The 18,531-nt window shown below is 42.2% G+C and overlaps 1 protein-coding gene across 1 annotated transcript; it reads right to left on the bottom strand.

Moving 5' to 3' along the window:
* Positions 1-2,924: 2,924 nt before the first annotated feature.
* Positions 2,925-17,544, bottom strand: LOC133020492 (ectonucleoside triphosphate diphosphohydrolase 7-like). Its single transcript, XM_061087071.1, has 14 exons — positions 17,383-17,544; positions 15,784-15,860; positions 15,498-15,683; positions 15,119-15,324; positions 12,737-12,887; positions 11,688-11,791; positions 11,500-11,559; positions 11,214-11,362; positions 10,298-10,464; positions 9,716-9,917; positions 8,477-8,596; positions 8,306-8,391; positions 6,610-6,771; positions 2,925-5,189 (listed from the first exon to the last, which is right to left on the bottom strand). Exons 2-14 carry the CDS (start codon positions 15,789-15,791, stop codon positions 4,973-4,975), a joined length of 1,818 nt encoding a protein of 605 aa, XP_060943054.1. The 5' UTR covers positions 15,792-15,860; positions 17,383-17,544; the 3' UTR covers positions 2,925-4,972.
* Between the last annotated feature and the right edge of the window lie 987 nt (positions 17,545-18,531).

Genomic DNA, 18,531 nt, shown 5'->3' with positions numbered 1-18,531 from the left:
GAGTCTTTGTGGGACTTGTCGGGTTTGAATGGACCCGTCAGTAAACCAACACTGGTGGGAGGCTGCTGACCTCCGGGTGCCCGTCCCCACTCGGCTCCAGCGCTCGCATTGTCAGAGACACTCAGGCTCCTCCGGTTTCAAAGGCGCCGGGTCTCCGGGGCCGAGGAGGCCGGGGGCCGTGGCACTCAGAGTTTATCCGAAACCTTTTAATCCGTTCCAGCACCTCCGCCGCCGCCGCCTGTCCGGCTCCTGACAGCTGGCGAGGACGACTTCAGCTGAGCCCACCGGCGTCTGGAGGCCCCGGTCTCCTGCCGCTGACCCGGAAACCCAGTGGGGGGTGGGGGGTGGAAGGGTTTGAGCTCCACATTTCATGTTGGCTCCAGCTCCTGCCTCAGGTGTCTTATGATCGCGTTCGATTCCCTGAGCTCAGCGTCTGTTTTTCAGAAATCTCTGACGATCTTTCAAAACCCGGAAGTGATGAGAACACTCGGTACTTTAAAGTGGGCGGGGCTCCGGTGTAGTAAGGATGAATTCCTGTTCACCAATCAGGATTCAGCAACATTTAAATGAAAGTGACGACAAATTATTTGGTTTCAATTTCCAAAAAAATTCAACGCCCAGAGACGATTAAGGTAGACTTCATTTTCAAACTTTAACTTTAGCTTATTTTTGTCACAAATTTCATTTCATAAGATTTTCAGAGCTACAAACTCATCAAGAAACTAAAGAAGAAGTTCAACCTTTTTCCCAAGTTGTGAGTCTGTTTGTTTCCAAAAATAGATGTTGGCTGGAAATTACACATCTAAAAAATATGAACATGTTTTTATAAAAGAAATTATAAAGAAAATAGAGATAACTGATAATTAAATCATGATTTTATTGAGATGCTTCCATCTCTTTCAATCTTTCTAACAACTAAGAAAGATTTGGGACGAAAACTTAAAAGGTTTAAAAGAATAGTTCAACGTTGGGGAAACACAGTTATTAACTCTGATGCCAAGTTGTGTGATCGCTGCACTTCACAATGTGTCTTGTGATCCGGAGCGTTACACAACCGACTTTCACACTTCACCATCTTCCACCAGGAGATTTAAGATGTTATAACACAACAATTAATACGAGATATGTTGTGAGTTTAACCCTGGAAATTAAACAGTGTGTTAAAATGAAATCTGCTTTTATTTGAAGTTCTACTTTCTAAGTTCTATGATTTAACGTCTCATATTCATCATCGCAAATATATCATGAATGAAGTTTTGTGCCGAGTCGTTTCTCATGTTGTTCTGTTTTGAAACGTCACCAGAGATCGCAGACGTTGGGCTCTCGTGTTGTTTCTGTCGAGCTCGATGAGTCGAAGGTCCCGACGTGGACGTTGAGCAGGAAAGGGACGAAGTTTAAGGGAAGGAAATAAAACTTTGGTATCAACAAATATAAAAAAACACGTCCCTGCTGGTTCTTTAACGCGTTGAGAGAAACCAAGAGAAGAGCAAACATTCCACGACTTCATGTCAGATACTGTACAGCAACCTTTCCTTCTGTCCTCCCTCCGTCAGTAATCACAGTACTACAGTAAATACTTTGGACCTGTTAACACATTAACACATCTTTATGTACAACTCCTTCATCAGTAAGTAACCTTTAAGAAAATAGTCAAAAAAAAAACAACAAAACAAAAAAATACAAGAAGTGCCGTACAAATAGAAGCCTAATATTTTTTGTTTTGGTTTTGTGTGAGTGTACTGTACACCTGTATAATGTATATTTTAATATTTATATGCAGCTGTTGTATTAAAGTATATTTTTAAGATAAGAAAGCGGTGCCGTGTTTCTTTTCTCGCCGCCTGGTTTCCTCTGAAGTCGAAGCTGATAATTGCTCGTTAACACAATTCTCCAGAAATCAGAAGGTGTGAAGTGAAGCACTCAGATCAATTTAAGGTGTTTTGGTCTTTTTGTGTTTTGTCTTCACTTCATCCTGCAGCAGCCTGGAGGTGCAGGTCAGACAACAGCACCACCAGCAGGTCACAGAGTGTCACTGCAGCCGTTATGATGAAAGTGGATTTTACATAACTTGATGGTGAAGGAACAAAGGCGACGACGGCTCTTTGTTCTGTCGCTGATTGTTTTATTGGACGGATCCAGATCAGACCTGGTTCAGGTGCTTCTCTCAGATCTCACACTTTAAAGACGCCTCACCGGAGGAACTCAGGAACAATAACGTCTGGGTTCCAGTTGCTTCCTTGCAGCTCATCTTTCCTGAACTCGTGTCCCTGTTGCTCTGGATGAGTCCCAGCCTGAAACCTCAGAGGCAGTTCCCTCAAAAACCTGCTTGAATAAAACCAAAGCGAGAAGCTCAATCATTAGATGCCTTTAAAAGGTCAAATGAGACAATTTGGCTTTTCAGCTCAAAGGTTCAGATTAAATTTTAATTTTCCAATAAAGAGAGTAAATCTGATCTGAGGTGTTTTGTAGGTAGGTCAACTTAAAATAATGATTTACATTTTGTTTGTATGAATGATTTCTGTTAGAAAATGTTGTCAGGTTTATATGTAAACATTTAGCTTCTGTCTGATCCTGTTCAGTGGAGGAGGAACAATACAATTTACAATTTGGTAAAAGTACCACATCATTGTGGCTGCAGGAGGCGGGGTCTAATGTTCGCTGCCTGCTGATTGGTCCAGTTTACAACAGATATTTGCTAATGTGTAGTGGAGTAAAGGTGAAAAGTATCTAAGAAGATAAATCTACTTAAGTACAAACACATGAAAAATATACTGAAGTGCAGTAACAGAGTAGATGTAAACGATCTGAACACTCACATTAGTTTCTGATCCACCCGACCTGTGGGAAGCAGCCGAGTGGACGTTAAGGTCAAAGGTCAGGACCAAACATCTCACACAAAACATTTATTACAAAGAAAGGATTTTCTTTATTGGAATGGAATCGATTCTATTCACATTGATGTTCACGGTACCTGGATTAAAACACGAGAGTCGAGGGTTCCCTTCGGTGAATCAGCTCAACATTGCACGACGCCCAGCTGCGGAAAAACAACACTCGACGAGTTCGTAAAGCAGCAGAAATCCCACAATGCACCTCGGGACAGAACCAGGAAGAGGAGTGAGGTTTGTGACATCACGTCAGAATCCATCAGTCAGAACGAGAAGAAACAAATCAAGTGGAATCACATTTTTTTTGTTCCAAAGCTGTTGTTTGTGCAGCTTCTCGGTGAAAGGAAACATATTCTGTTCATATTCAGGATTTAATAAGTGTAACTAAAGTTCACACTCCCAGTAAACCTCCCTTTCCTCATACTTGGTCTTATACATACTTATATGTATTCCTCAGACTGAATAAAGACATACGACATGACCCAAAAGTGAAGCCAAAGCGTCTTGATCGCCCCCCGGTGGCTGGCTGCAGTATAGGTCATGAAAGTTGAAATTTACATTGAATACTTTTTGATTCAAAGACTGTTTTTGTCCCTGAAGGTGTTTTTGGCATAATTTCTGAAAAGTGGGGACAAGTCGACCACCTTTAATTACAGTTCATGGGCGTAAAAGAGAAAAACTTTAAAACACAAGAGGAAAGAAACTCTGAATAAAACCATCGTACGTCTCTTTAAACGATCAAAACGTCTCATTCTTTCAACAAAGGAATCAGCTTCTTAACTGTCAACACACCTCGGAATAACATCCCTAAGAATTAATAGCATCTTTCTGACATTAAAATAAAAAAAAAACATCTCCCACTGTGGGATCAACACGTAATTTAACTTCTCGGGAAGTTTCAACAGTAAATAATCAGACACTGATTTGCATCGTCATGGTTGTTGCTCCGCTGAACAATTTACAGCGACGAAAAATACAGTAAAAATTAAAAATGAGTCAAACAGACCATTATTTTCACAATAAGGCTTTTCTCCCTAAAAAGTGGTTTTTAAATTTGAAATCCACCGATCGGACGAGAGCAGATTTTTCCCTTTGGTTGAATCGTTGCATCTGGAATCCGGCCTCCGGGGGCGTGGTCTGTTTTCAGCAGCTTCATCCAGACGCCGAGCAGATCTCTCAGCTCGTCGCAGATGAAACGCCTCTCGGCTCGGTCTTTGCACTGATAAAGATCTGGGCTGGACGGGCTGGTGGTGGGGGGGGGGTTCTAGCTGAACAACAGTGGCATTCAAGTATCAAAGCTCAATCTGAGGCCGACGTCATCAGTCTGCGGTTCTGCTTCCATCGGGGACGGACGGGGATGAAGATGAAGATCAGGATCAGTTGTGAGGCTGATGATGCTTCAGCTGCTTGATGGTGTTTGGAATCTGTGTCTCTGCTGTTTCACCGAGTGGAAAAATAAACTGTTCTTCGCTGAGTAACGGCTGCGTTGTCTTTGCTTCCTTTGTTTGCAGGAGAGGAAGGATTTTAATAAGGAAACGATCTCGTCTGGTCATGTGACGTCGTTTGGATTCATTTTAGATCAGATGTGTTCTCATGCGTCGTGTTGGACGATCGATAATCCCACATTCTTTCACCGAATCTCTTCCATTGAGCATCTGTGTTTTCTGGCTCTGCAGTAAAGAACCTGGATCCAGGTTCACTGTCGGACCAGCAGGGAACCAGAGACTGGATCTGAGAGGGAACGGAGAGCGTTTGATCCTGTAATGCGGAGGTGATTCTTTTCATCTGAAATTGTCTTGGAGAGAGAGAGAGAGAGAGAGAAAGAGAGAGAGAACATCTTTCCCGTCTGAGACGAGCTCGCTGCTCCGAGCTGAACGATCAAAGAGCAGTTTGATGTCCAGGCTCATTAAAGCGTCTCTGCTCCGTGTTTGTTTCTCCGTGAAATGAAACCCCGCCTCCTCACCTCGGCTCCGGCTGCTCAGTGATCATCAGGATCCTCATGATCCTCACATTCTTTAGTGTTGGATTTGCGGTTCCAGTAAACGACGCTGCTCGTCCACGTGGAACCTCCCGGTCCATCGTCCTCAGGGCAGGAGGGCGTCTCCCTCCTCCACCCACAGCAGGCTCAGCGCCTCGGCCTGCCGGCGCTCCCGCTGGTGGATCCGTCGCAGGCGCAGGATGTAGAGCAGGATGGCGAGCACCACGACCAGGATGCAGAGCGAGAACAGGTGGTGGTTGTAGACGAAGGAGGAGCGCAGCCAGCTGGGATGGTTCTGTCGCAGCGTCTCCTGCTGCAGGTCCCTGGAGGAGAGAGACATGAAGGTAGAGTCTCGTCAAACAAACTTCTGATCGTTAGTGTTGAACAAAACAAGGATAAGAGCCGAGGACACGAGTCCTGTAACATAAAAAACATCTCATATGTACGGACTAGGGTTGCAAAGGGGAGGAAAGTTTTCGGTTAATTTCCGGAAACTTTCCAGGAACTTTCCATGGGAAGTTAAGCTCCGGAATTTTGGGAATAAAAAAAAGAAATAGGCAAATGAAACGCTGAGCAATAAAAACATCATTCAAAACTCTATTTTAAAGATGTATGGAACGTTGAGTTTCAACCCTCCACTGTGCATTCTTCCATCACATGCACAGATAACTCCCAGCATGCTTCACTCTACAGCAGGGCTACTGAGGCCTGCTGTAGAGTGAAGGACTAGTCAGGTAAGTTTCCATGATATTACTGGGGAAAATATATTAGCATGCTGATTGAGGATTGTTCATCTGTTCATCTAGCCTATTTCCATTCATTTATCCATCAATTGTAAAATATGAGTACAGACGATTCCAATTGTTTGGCTAACTATTTATATCTCTGGCATTGCATTAGTGTTTTTTACAAACTTTTTTCTCATCTTATTCTACAGAACAATGCCACGTGCACTCTCTCATGTGTGGAGACATTTCACCCCATCCAATGTAGAAGGAAAGGCTGTGTACATTTGCAAATACTGTGCAAAGACCTATGTTAAGAATGACACAACGATGCAGAAGCATATAGTCAAGTGCCCAAAGTTTCCTTTAGGGCTCAAATCAGCCTATGACAAAACACAATGTTTATATTTATGTCTGTATATGACAAGGTAAATACAGTTAGTATAAATTACCCACAACATTTCCAGTTTATTCCCGTTAATTCCCATGGAAAGTTTCCATGTTTGAATATTCCCAGGATTTTGCAACCCTAGTAGTGACACTAAAACAACAAGTCCTGTGAGAAAGGCCGAATCCTCTTTCACACGGGAGCAGTCGACCTTGAACAAAGTGATAAATCTCATCTCATCTATCTCTCCACTCGAGGGCGAGTCTCGTGGTTTATTCAGCCGGGACGGAGGGAATAAATGAGACTGGAAGTGATGGACGACAGTCTCCGGCTCCTCCCACTGTCCAGACAGGAAGCTCAAATACCCCAGACACAAAATGACGTCATTGGCCCAAGAAGGCAGCGGTCAACCAATTTAAATGTTTGAACCCATCTATCAAATCTATATTTAGGTCTGAACTCAGCCTGACCCGTCATGCGAGTCCAAACCTCAACTGCAAAGAGACGTCTGATCCACGAGGACTCGCTCCACCACCAGCACCACCATGGTGAGCTACCTGAGCTGCAGATCCCTCCACACTCTGTCACAGGGACTACACAGACACTTATATGATGAAAACCAGGAGTTACCTGAGAGGCAGGAAGCGTGTTTTATAAAGAATGGCTCCCAGCGTCCACTGGACCTCCTTGTCGTAAACCAGCTGAGCCGTTTTCAGACTGGGATAGTCCGCTGGGAACCGGAACCCGGAGTGCAGCACCTCGTACATCCAGGCCGACTTGAAGCACTGATGCCTGGGTGAGAGAGAACAGAGCGATGGGTTAAAGAGCAAAGAGACGACAGGTTTTTCACTGGATGACAGTCGGACCTGCGCCACCTACAGGCCGGAAGCAGCAGTGTTCAACAGCAGCCTGAGACTCAGATGTGCAGTAAACAAGCAACATTATAAATCATAACATCTGTGGTTTTAATTTGTCACCTGCAGGAAACAACTACATTTTTCAGATACTGTGTTTTTGATATTTTAAAGCTGAAGCATATTCTCAGAGTAACTATATGGTTCAGTTAAGTCCAGGCTTTTTGGTTTTGGATTCTATAAACTCGAGTGTTACTGAACCGGGAAGATCACCCCAGAGCATGTTGACCAGCTCTTGTTTTTGCACAAGAATCTAAACATACCCAAGCACTAGCTTTGCATCGCCTACATGCAAACAACAATAGCCTACTTTTGGTTTATTTCAAAGTTTATATTTTAAGTAAACTTTTATTCATTGTATTTAATTAACATTTTATTTATTGTTTAAAAGTAGCCTAGGTGGCTTACATTTCTTAATCTGTCAGTTTGTGTTCAGTTGACAGGGGCTATACAATAATAGGGAACATTTTTATTTATTTTCTCTATTGGCTGCCCGGCAGTCATTAAGTTAATGTTGATATTTGAAATAAAACTGGTAAAGCTCTAAGTGAATTTGACTGTGTTGTATTTGAAGGAATGATTCAACATTTTTCCATGGTCCAGTATTTAAAAAAAAAAATAACCAAAAGAAATCCCAGGAAATCGTAATATCGAATCGCAATACTTACAGAATCGCAATACCCACAGAATCATATCGTATCGCCGCCTAAGTATCGTGATAGTATCGTATCGGGAGGTCCCTGACGATTCCCGTCCCTAGATCTCAGTGTGGACATGTTTTTGTTTTCTTGCAGTTAATCATCACGCAGCATCTTCAGAGATTAATGGATTCACGTGTTCATCTGTTGCTGAAATCATTAATCTATGTTCAATGCCTCGGACCGTTTCTCCAGAGGATCAACACCTGGGCACCGGTTGTGATGTGAGACTCGTTAATTCTCTGAGGATCAAGTTCCAATTTACTGAAACTTTCTTTATCTGGTTTTCAAGTTGCAGTTTGGTTGATTCAGGGACTAAACTAGTTTGGCTTCATTTGGAAAAGGATCATATTTGAGCTGGAGACAGATGATTTCACAACGTTCACCACCTGCATAGGCTTATGGAAGAAAGCCTCAAGGCATAACAGCGCCCCCATGTGGACAATCGGCAGCTTGCTGTAACACACTTCCCATTGTGTATATTGTGAAGCCTTTTACATAAAGAACCAATTCTAAGTAAGGATCTACACCACTGTCTGTAATCAGATCTCTGTTTTCTCTCCGTCTATCACCGAACAGAAGTGATCTGTTCTCAGATCTGTTCTCAGACACTGATGAGCACAGTGTGGTGGCTGCAGAGAGACAGACACACAACCCGACACAGAGCAGGTTGTGTTTCATCACGACGTGACTCGGACAAACAGATGAACCTACTTGAGCCTGCTGATGTCGGCCTGCTGAGCGAACAGCTGGTCGTCCAGACGCTGCTTCAGGGTCGACCACCTGGTGGAGCAGTAGTCCTGCAGAGCACACAACCAAAAGCTCAGCGTCACATCTCCAGTTGCTTCTCTGTAACTTTGTGTAACTGTGATGTGTTTGTGTTACCGTAGCAGCTCGGGAATATTTCTCACTGTCGTACTTTCCTCCGATCCTCAGCACGTCCTCCATACAGTAGTAGAACTCAGAGAAGCCGTAGAACTCGCTGTTGCTGAAGTTGATGGGAGCCTGAAGAAAATAAAAATAAAACATTGAGATTAATAATGTAAATATATCATGTTGATTCTAAAACCTTTTTTTAATACTTTAATAATAACCCACTTATTTAAAAGTAGTGCGTCTTGTTGATTTGTTAAATCTGCGATAGACGTGTTAATATTTGCCCCAGAAGTTAAAAAACAAAATTATACAACTTCTACTGAGCAACAGCGCCCCCTGCAGCCAAACACCGGATCGATTCTGTTGTAATACGTGGGTTTCATGTGTAGAAAAAACATCCAGTGTCGAGCTGAAACACAACTCAACGCTGGATATTACCCATGATCCTCTGCTTCCTGAACCTGAAGAGCCGCTGCTGTAACAAACCCACCAAACTCTGCTCAGAATCCTTCATGTTTTAACCAGGGTTCACACAAATTTTGACCAATGGATTTCCATGACTTTTCCATGACTTTTCAATAACTTTAAACCAAATTTCCATGACTGAACATTTTTTGAAATCTCGGTGTGTACGCGAAAAAGTGACAAAATGTAGTATTCAAACTAACAATGAGAATTCCAAGGCAGACAGTAAACCTTAAAGGACACAAACCCAAGTATGCCTGCTTATATTTTTAGCGTATTTCTTTAAAAGCATATGAATTATTTAAAACATTTAAAGTGTAAATGACCAACATGAAAATATGAATATAACAAATTTCCATGACTTTTCAAAAACTTTTGGGAGATTATTTTTTTCCATGTCTTTTCCAGGCCTGGAAAAACCCATTTTAAAATTCCATGACTTTTCCAGGTTTTCCATGACCGTACGAACCCTGTTTAACAGTTTCCTGCTGAATATTGGAGATAAACTCTGGGTTTTAATAACTTCTGAGTCTTTTTAACTGATCTCAGTTCAGCTGGAGCTGATTGTGACAGGCTGTGACTCTCAGTCAGTTCTTCTCACAGGAGATGGAACCCACTCACCAGAGTCACAGAGAATAGACGCTCAGTGAGAGAAGGAGGAAACTTTCTCCTCGTTCAGACTCACTCAACCATCAAACTCTTTCTAACAGAGCTGCAGCTTTAAGGTAAAAAAGTGTGTTGCTTCAAACTGTTGTAGAGCTCAGGGCTGTAAGTGACTTGTACCTGATAGACGCCCCCTGGGGACATGGTGCCGTTGTGGAGGCCCAGGAAAGGCTGCACAGAACGCTGACACTCCGCCCAGGCGCCCTGACCCCTCAGGTACAAGGTGCGGTTGTCCCTGACGACCGTGTCCGACAGACCGGCCGGCAGACACGGGTCCAGGTAGGGTTTGTCCTCGCTCAGGCCCGTCTGCGTGGTTAGAAACCTGGACCGACAGGATCATGAGAAACATGGTTCAGGTGTGAGGTGGTGAAATAAACCGGAAGTCACAGTTACTCTCGGACTGGATTGTAGATGATCAGAGATAATCACAGAGCTTGAATTAAAAGCTGTAAGTTTCATCAGATGGGAACATTTTAACAAGATGAAACGGTCATATTCATGAGGAGACATTAGTGTGATTAACAGAAACAACAGATTGACGAGACCGACAGGCCTGAAAACACCATTTGACATCGTGTACCACCCGGCTCATAAAGTAAATACTGAGGGGGGGGGAGTAATCATTTTTAACTAGTCTAATAATAACTCCTGCATGAGAAGAGATAAGCGAGTCGACGGATGTGTGCGAGTGAGCGTGTGAACCTGTTCTTGGCGAAGGTCTTGTTCAGCAGCTGGTCTTCGTAGCGCTGCCTGGCCATGTTGCCCCCGAAGCCGAGGAACGTGGTGACGTAGACTCGGTACACGTGCTCCGTGTGGTCCACGTCGCAGCCCAGATTGAACTCTGCCAGGACACTCTTCCCTGCTTCCTCCTGGAAAACACACAACACACACACAACACACACACAACACACACACAACACACAACCAACACACACACAGGACTGGGTGTTAAGGTCGTTTCCTCTCCGTATGTAAAGAAACACGAGTGATTTCTGCAAAGACAAGGTCCAGATCGTCTCAACCATAGATATATATATAAGGCTAGATGTCTCGGCCAAGTCAAACGTCCGCACATGGCGGCCATCTTGCTACAGGCGGCTCGCTCACCCATAACATTGTGTTGTAGTGGTACGTACTTTTTAAATAACCACAACTTGCTCAATTTCAACCGATTTTTAAACGGTTTGGTTTGTTTTAAACGTCAGAGATGTAGTTATGACACTGCATACTTATGAATAATGATATTATTTTCTAAAAAATTGAATAATGTATGCTGTGTCATAACTACATCTCTGACGTTTATAACAAACCAAACCGTTTAAAAATCAGTTGAAAATTGAGCAAGTTATGGTTATTTACCACTACAACACAATGTTATGGGTGAGCGAGCCGCCTGTAGCAAGATGGCCGCCATGTGCGGACGTTCGACTCCGTTGGCCGGCAACACGGACGAGACATCTAGCCTTTATGTATATCTATGGTCTCAACTATAACATCTGATGACATCACCTTGAGATCTGAGTTATGTGATGTTTCTAAATATGTAAAAGTGTTTCATAAACAAAATGATCAAATCAATGGAATGACCAGCAGCCTTTGTGGTACTGCAGCTCTTTACCTCCTGTGGCGAGCTGAAGGTGATGGCACTGGGAACCTCATAGGCAATCTGCAGAGAAGCTCCGCCCATATCCATGATGCCCACTGTACGCCGCCTGCTGATTGGCTGCTGGTTCTGAGACCCAGTCGTCACCTCGACCGTGGCGTCCTCTGAGATAATTAAACAATTTAACACAGTTATGATTTGGTTATTGGTCAAATATTAACACTGAATAGACACACATTATTATTTACTTATGCATTTGTTTAAAGTCTGATGAACGTCTTGTTGACGCCGCCACACTCACCATCATCAGCGTGATCAAAGCGGCCCAACACAAAGTTAATGCCAATCCATGCATACACACCTTCAGGGGGGGGGGGGCAAGAACAAGAACATGTTATCACAGGCAATAATCAATCAACAACTAAAACCAGCTCCAGCAAACAATAACAACACCAAAGTGAAATAAGTCAAATAAGAAGGTCCGCTCACCTTCCTGTTTCCCAGAGATGACCTCAGCGTGCGAGCTGGAGAACAGGAAGTCAAACTCCAGAGGAACGTCACTGACCAGGTCCTCCAGGATCGCCGCCTGTCGGCTGCACAAACACAACAGAAGCATTAATGTAACACAACAGAAGCATTAATGTAACACAACAGCAGCTGAAGAGTCGGGAGAAGAAGCCATCGGCACCAACACTAGAGGAATGAAGATGTTGCATGTAGGGTTGCAAAGGGGCGGAAAGTTTCCATGGGAAGTTTAGCTCGGGAATTTTGGGAATTTCGAAAAAAAAAAAAAAAAATACACAAATTAAACGCTGAGCAATAAAAACATCATTCAAAACTCTATTTTAAAGATGTATGGAACGTTGAGTTTCAACCCTCCACTGTGCATTCTTCCATCACATGCACAGATAACTCCCAGCATGCTTCACTCTACAGCAGGGCTACTGAGGCCTGCTGTAGAGTGCAGGACTAGTCAGGTAAGTTTCCATGATATTACTGGGAAAATATATTAGCATGCTGATTGAGGATTGTTCATCTGTTCATCTAGACTATTTCCATTCATTTATCCATCAATTCTAAAATATGAGTACAGACGATTCCAATTGTTTGGCTAACTATTTATATCTCTGGCATTGCATTAGTGTTTTTTTACAAACTTTTTTCTCATCTTATTCTACAGAACAATGCCACGTGCACTCTCTCATGTGTGGAGACATTTCACCTCATCCAATGTAGAAGGAAAGGCTGTGTACATTTGCAAATACTGTGCAAAGACCTATGTTGAGAATGACACAACGGTGCAGAAGCATATAGTCAAGTGCCCAAAGTTTCCTCAGGGCTCAAATCAGCCTATGACAAAACAAAATGTTTATATTTATGTCTGTATATGACAAGGTAAATACAGTTTGTATAAATTACCCACAACATTTCCAGTATATTCCCGTTAATTCCCATGGAAAGTTTCCAATCTTGAATATTCCCGGAATTTTGCAACCCTAGTTGCATGTGAGTGTTTCTCCCAGAGAGGGGGGGCTCACCTCTCCGGCAGCAGCCTCATGCCGGCGGTGCACAGGATGTAGAGCGGCGTCTCCTTGTGTTTGTCTCTCGGGACGTGAGCGGCGGCGAAGCTGAGGAGCGGCTGCAGGTAGTTACTGGCCTGCGTGGGGGACCTCCCCAGGGTGGAGATGCCTGTGAAGACCACCAGTACGTTTAGGTTTCGATGCAAACACCGAAGACAACAACATGTTTCACATCTGTTTTTTTTTTTAGAACTTTATTCAAGAGAAACACAAACATTCCTTGACAACATCACAAATTATATATGAAAGACTGATTAGTGAAAAATAATAAATAAATAAATAAATAAGTGGACAGTTAAGAAATTTCCTTCGTACCACAGGATTCCCCTCAGGTAGAGAGGTATCCTGCAATAGCTAGCCACCTCCTCACAAAAACATCAGACCTTAATTGTAATTGAGCAGTTAAAGCCTCCATACACCTCCCTCAGCTTCTGTTTCCACTGTAGGTGGCTGTGGATTCAACCATTTTATTGTCACCCTTTTCCTAGCAGTCATCAAGAGTATCTGTAACAAGTGCTCTTGGTCTCTTGTGTACATGCCTTCAGGAGTTAGATCGAAAAGAAACTGACTTGGGGTGAATAGTATATTAATTCCCAAAACTTCCAGAAAGGAAGCATCATTGGGCAATCCCAAAATATGTGTGAGTGGTCGCCAACCATTCCACATTGTCTCCAGCAGTATATTGCCGCTGGATTATCTGCAAATCTAGAGACCACGGAGGGCGTCTTAAAGAACCTAGTCTTCATCTTCCAGTCAAACTCCTTCCACATGTTACTATTGATACCTTTATGACATCCAATGCACATTGTTTCCCACTCTCCATCCTCAATTATAATATTTAACTCCAGCTCCCATTTGTTTTTAATATAAAAAGTGTTGTTTCACATCTGTTTTGTTGTCGCCGCAGCTCGTTAATCAACAGTTTCTCCAGTTGAATAAACCGGTGAACAGATCTTTGTGCAGCAGCAGCTCTTTCACTTTTACAGTTTCCAGACAAAAGCAAACAGACCATTCCAAACAGGAACATAGTGATCATAATTAAATCTCACTCCTCAGCTTTCATGAAAACACTGCAGCAGAACAGGTTCCTCTATAAACTCTGGTACAGCACGGGACGTCCCACAGCTCAAAGTGCCACGTAGCCCTTAAGGAAACTCCTGGGACAAACTCAGGGAATCTAATCAGTCTCCTGTGACCTAGATAAGACTCAGTCACATGGACTGAACACTTCTCACCACGACTACGACAAATTAATGAAGCTAATCTCCACGACTATTCATTATCTCAAGATGAAATGAGCACAAAAGGAAGAAAAGACAAGAATTTGTAAAATAAAAACAATCTACGACCTTGTTTTCCTTCCCTCTACTTTGTATTTTCCACGAATGTTCTGGTTTATCTCTTTCTCACGCTCTGTCTTTACCTTCTGGCTGCGAGTCGACGGGACAGATAATGATAAGTAATGATCCTCGTGTCGGCCCCACTGGGTTCGGAGTAACTCGTTGTATCGTATCACAGTAACACAACAGGAACAGTTTAAGACACAACATTTGAGCAAACCTTCGTAGAACTTTACTCTTTTCCTTTCTCACAGCAGTTGCACCGATTAGACAATTGTGGTAGAAGTTTGACACAAACTAAATAGTAGATCATATATGGAGCTCCATTTTCTCTCCATGAAACCAGTGGAAAGATTGAGACGCCCAGTTTTCCACGGATCGCAGTGGAAACATGAAATCCTCAGCAAACCAAGAGCCTGGTTTGTTTGTGTGCGTTCGACTTTTTTCATGTGTCTTAAACATCGAACACACACGAATGTTTGATGAAAGGAATGGAGACATGCAACCCAGTGTCAACACCTCCTTATGTCACCCATTGGTTTGTCAGCTTTCACCTGGAAGTCAGCGTCCACTTTTATAAACGGTCTTTGCATTCTACAGAAAAACATATTAACAGTCTGATTGCATATTGCACATTGTACATTGCATATTGCAATCTGACACTGTTCACTGTTTTGCATTTAGCATTACACTTTTTACTTCACTTTTTATATCTTTTATCTTTTATATATTTTTATTCAGAAATGTTTATGTCAAAATAAATGTTACTTTGTATAAATATTGGTAAAAAGTGAGTAAATAAGAAGTATACAGTGAGTAAATATATACTGGTTTCCTATTTTTTATTGCTCTCCTATGTATGTTGTATTTATTGCGTTTTTATGTTTCTATGTTCATTGTTTGCACCAATAACCAGAGCAAATTCCTTGTATGTGTAAACGTACTTGGCAATAAAATACTTCTGATTCTGATTCTGATAAACTCAGCTCCGCCTCCTCACCAGGTTTGATCTTCTTCACCACCGGTTTGTGCTCGTGGTCCTTCATCTGTCGGATGTCCAGCAGGGTGTGGGGGTTCCCGTTGTGCGGGCGCCAGTAGTACACAAACACCCGAGAGCCGCTGCTGCCACAGTCCACCACAACCCCATAGTTCAGAGACGGGTTGAGGACGTCAGTGGCCTCCATGGCCTCTGCCACAGAGAGGTACCTGGAGGAGAACACACATTTTTAAGCTGTTGCATCAATAGAACTCTTGAAAAACCAGTTTGATCATGTGCAAACACTGGAACAGGTAAATTCACACAAAATATTCAACGCTTTGCATGATGTTTTGGTTAAAATCCTCCAGCAACGAACCAGTGTGAAATAGTGAAGACTCACTTGTTGTAATGGGCCCCAGGCAGTCGCTGGGGGCCCCATAGCAGCCGCTGGTTGGTCCCGAAGATGAGGAGCGTGGAGATGATGAAGAGGAGCAGCAGCAGCAGCAGCCTCTGTCTGGGAGCGCAGCCCAGGGACAGGAGGGACACGCTGCAGTACCACGAGGCCGGCAGGCAGGAGAACGTGATCCTGAGCAGGAAGACAACAACAACAACAAAGCTCAAACACACAAGTTACAACACACAGAGTTAAGACAGACACACATCACAGGCTCTTTGCAGGTATTGACCTTGCCATGGTGCTCCAGTCGTCACCTCATGGTGTCGGCATTCGGGTCGGGATCCTCTCCTGAGACGGATCCTCTGTCTGAAGAAGAGAGAGAAACGATCAACACAGCTGGTACATGTGATCAGAGAGAGAGAGGGAGAGAGAGAGAGAGAGAGAGAGAGAGAGAGAGAGAGAGAGAGAGAGAGAGAGAGAGAGAGAGAGAGTGCATACCTCTGCAGAAGAGAACGCCCTGTCTCGGCATGTTAAAGAAAGTGACGGATCCACCCATTTATCTGGATCCACTCCACAATTCAATACTTCCTTCCACAAAATGTAAATTATCTGTTCAGTAGTTTTGGGCCAAAGCCTGAAAACTTCAACTAACTAACACAAAAATACTTCACATCATTTTTAAAAACAGGCTACAAATGACCTGAATGTCCCCGGAGCTCAGTGGCACCTTCGTGATATTCTATTTTATACTATTTCTATTTTATTTTTATTTATTACTTGAGCCTTGCTAGAAGAGAAACTGTGACTCAAGCATTTCATTGCCAGCGCCTGCTTAATGTTATTGTTATGCATTTGATAATACAAATCTTGAATGGTTGTTTGATGGAATGTTTGCATATTTGCACCAGCACCATAATAAGCATATTTGAATATTTGCACTACTGCACAAATTGAACATTCATCTGTAAAGATATATTTAGATATATATATTTTATTTTCTATTTTAAATTTTTGATATTCAATTTTATTTCTATTCTATTTTATACTATTTCTATTTTTATTTTTATTTTTTTTTGGGTTGAAATTACTGAGCATTGCTTAAAGAGAGCCTGTGACCCAAGTATTTCATTGACAGCGACTGCTTCATGTTATCTCTGTTCATTTGATAATAAAAATCTTGAATCTTGAATCTTGAATGGTTGTTTGTTGATGTGCTTTTCTGTTATTTGACACATTGAGTAACTGACTGATCATACTTTTGTTTTAATTCACCAGAATGCATTTTAGATTCATGTGGCTTTGCTGTATTGAGCCCGTGTGGCTTCAACCAATAACCTTTGGCACCCTATAGAATACCTGTGGCCCAGAAGGATGAGATAAGATAAATAATAATTTCTGTCCCACAAGAGGGAAATTTGCAAGATTACAGCAGCACTATGTACAGTGAGTGGATTGCAATGTAAGGAAAGTTAACCCAGAGTTAAAGTGCAAATGTCCATAATAGATGAGAAAAGATAATTATCACGATTAAAGCTCCTCACTGTCCTGAGACAATAAATACACGTTTACATTTAAATACATATCACCCAGTCTTTATAAACACAAAGTGTCCTTGCTCCTACACAACACACACGATATTTACCTTGTGATTCTGTGTGAAAAGCTGCATTATGATAGCATCACATGTTCCACACAGGTCTTTATATAGAAGCTACCGGGCTGATGTCTTCCTTATATAAGTTATATCTGTTATAGATCCACAGCAGCAGGAGAACTTGATGCTAACACCCACACAAACAACATAGATCTTATATAAGCTACACAGGATGCTAATGTGCCGGCTAGCTCCAGATGCTAACCCCAGATGCTAACCGCTCTCTGACGTTACCTCCGCGGGGATCAGCTGCTCCTGCGACCGTCAACACGACGAAGTGTTTCCTGGATCCATGAAAACTGACGTTCAGCAGCAAGATGTTCACAGACGACGAGAGGAAGAGGAGGAGGAGGAGGAAGAGGAGGAGGAAGAGGAGAAAGAAGAAGACATGACGGGAAACGAAAGCCTCCAGACTTCCGGTCGTCCCGTGAACACGTCTATCAGCGTCTATCTATGCTATCAGCTGGCATGCTGCGTTCATGACTATAGGAAAAATGAGACCTTACGTCATCAACCTGACAAAGTGGACTATTCTATTCTATTCTATTAAATTAAATTAAATTAAATTAAATTATATTATATTATATTATATTATATTATATTATATTATATTATATTATATTATATTATATTATATTATATTATATTATATTATATTATTAGTCCCCACTACCACCCCATTCATTTTAAATCATAAAAAAGATAGTAAAGACATTCACTAAAAGTAATAAATACACAAGAGAAAATATAGACATACAGTATATATATATAGACTATATATATATGTATATGCTGCAACTCTTAAAAATGTATATTCATATCCGTGCATGTACATATAAATATACAAAAGTACATTAACGACACAATGTAAAGAGAATAAATATATATACAGTGTATAAGGATTGCACAAAAAGGGTTAGAATTTTGATTGAAGTAACTTTTATTATTAGTTTATAAATCTCAGTTAGAAATCAAATTACAATTTCTAGGACAGCAAGAACCACGCCTGATCTGTGTATCTGTTCAGGTCAGAAACAGAAACTCTTGTTTCGCTTCAGATCGAATAAATCTCTCATCTGTGCAACATCCAAGACATCAGAGGAATCTATGACCGCCCCCCCCCCCCCACACACACACACACAAACACACACTGTGACATCACACAGATGCGACAACCTCTTGTTTTGATGGCGTGTAATCAAACCATAGATTTATGAATCAAACGCCACCTAGTTTGAATCTCCATGTTTTTGAGATGACGTCACTTAAGGTTGATATGATCGAACGTGTAACGTCAAAGATTGGCGACTTCCTGTTGGGTTATCCGTTACGTTCCGCCATGACGTATTTGTTGTTCCACAAAAAACTGAAATTTTGTTCTAC

This window comes from Limanda limanda, chromosome 2 (genome assembly GCF_963576545.1).
Source record: "Limanda limanda chromosome 2, fLimLim1.1, whole genome shotgun sequence".
NCBI classification, from domain to species: Eukaryota; Metazoa; Chordata; class Actinopteri; order Pleuronectiformes; family Pleuronectidae; genus Limanda; species Limanda limanda.
Note: the sequence above shows the minus strand (reverse complement) of the source record. Positions and strands in the feature narration are given on the sequence as shown.

Coding starts and splice junctions, on each gene's coding strand:
- LOC133020492 (XM_061087071.1), bottom strand. Junction 15,325..15,497: donor CCTGGGGCCCATTACAACAA/GTGAGTCTTCAC, acceptor GTTCTCCTCCAG/GTACCTCTCTGTGGCAGAGG. Junction 5,190..6,609: donor ACACGCTTCCTGCCTCTCAG/GTAACTCCTGGT, acceptor TCTCTCCTCCAG/GGACCTGCAGCAGGAGACGC.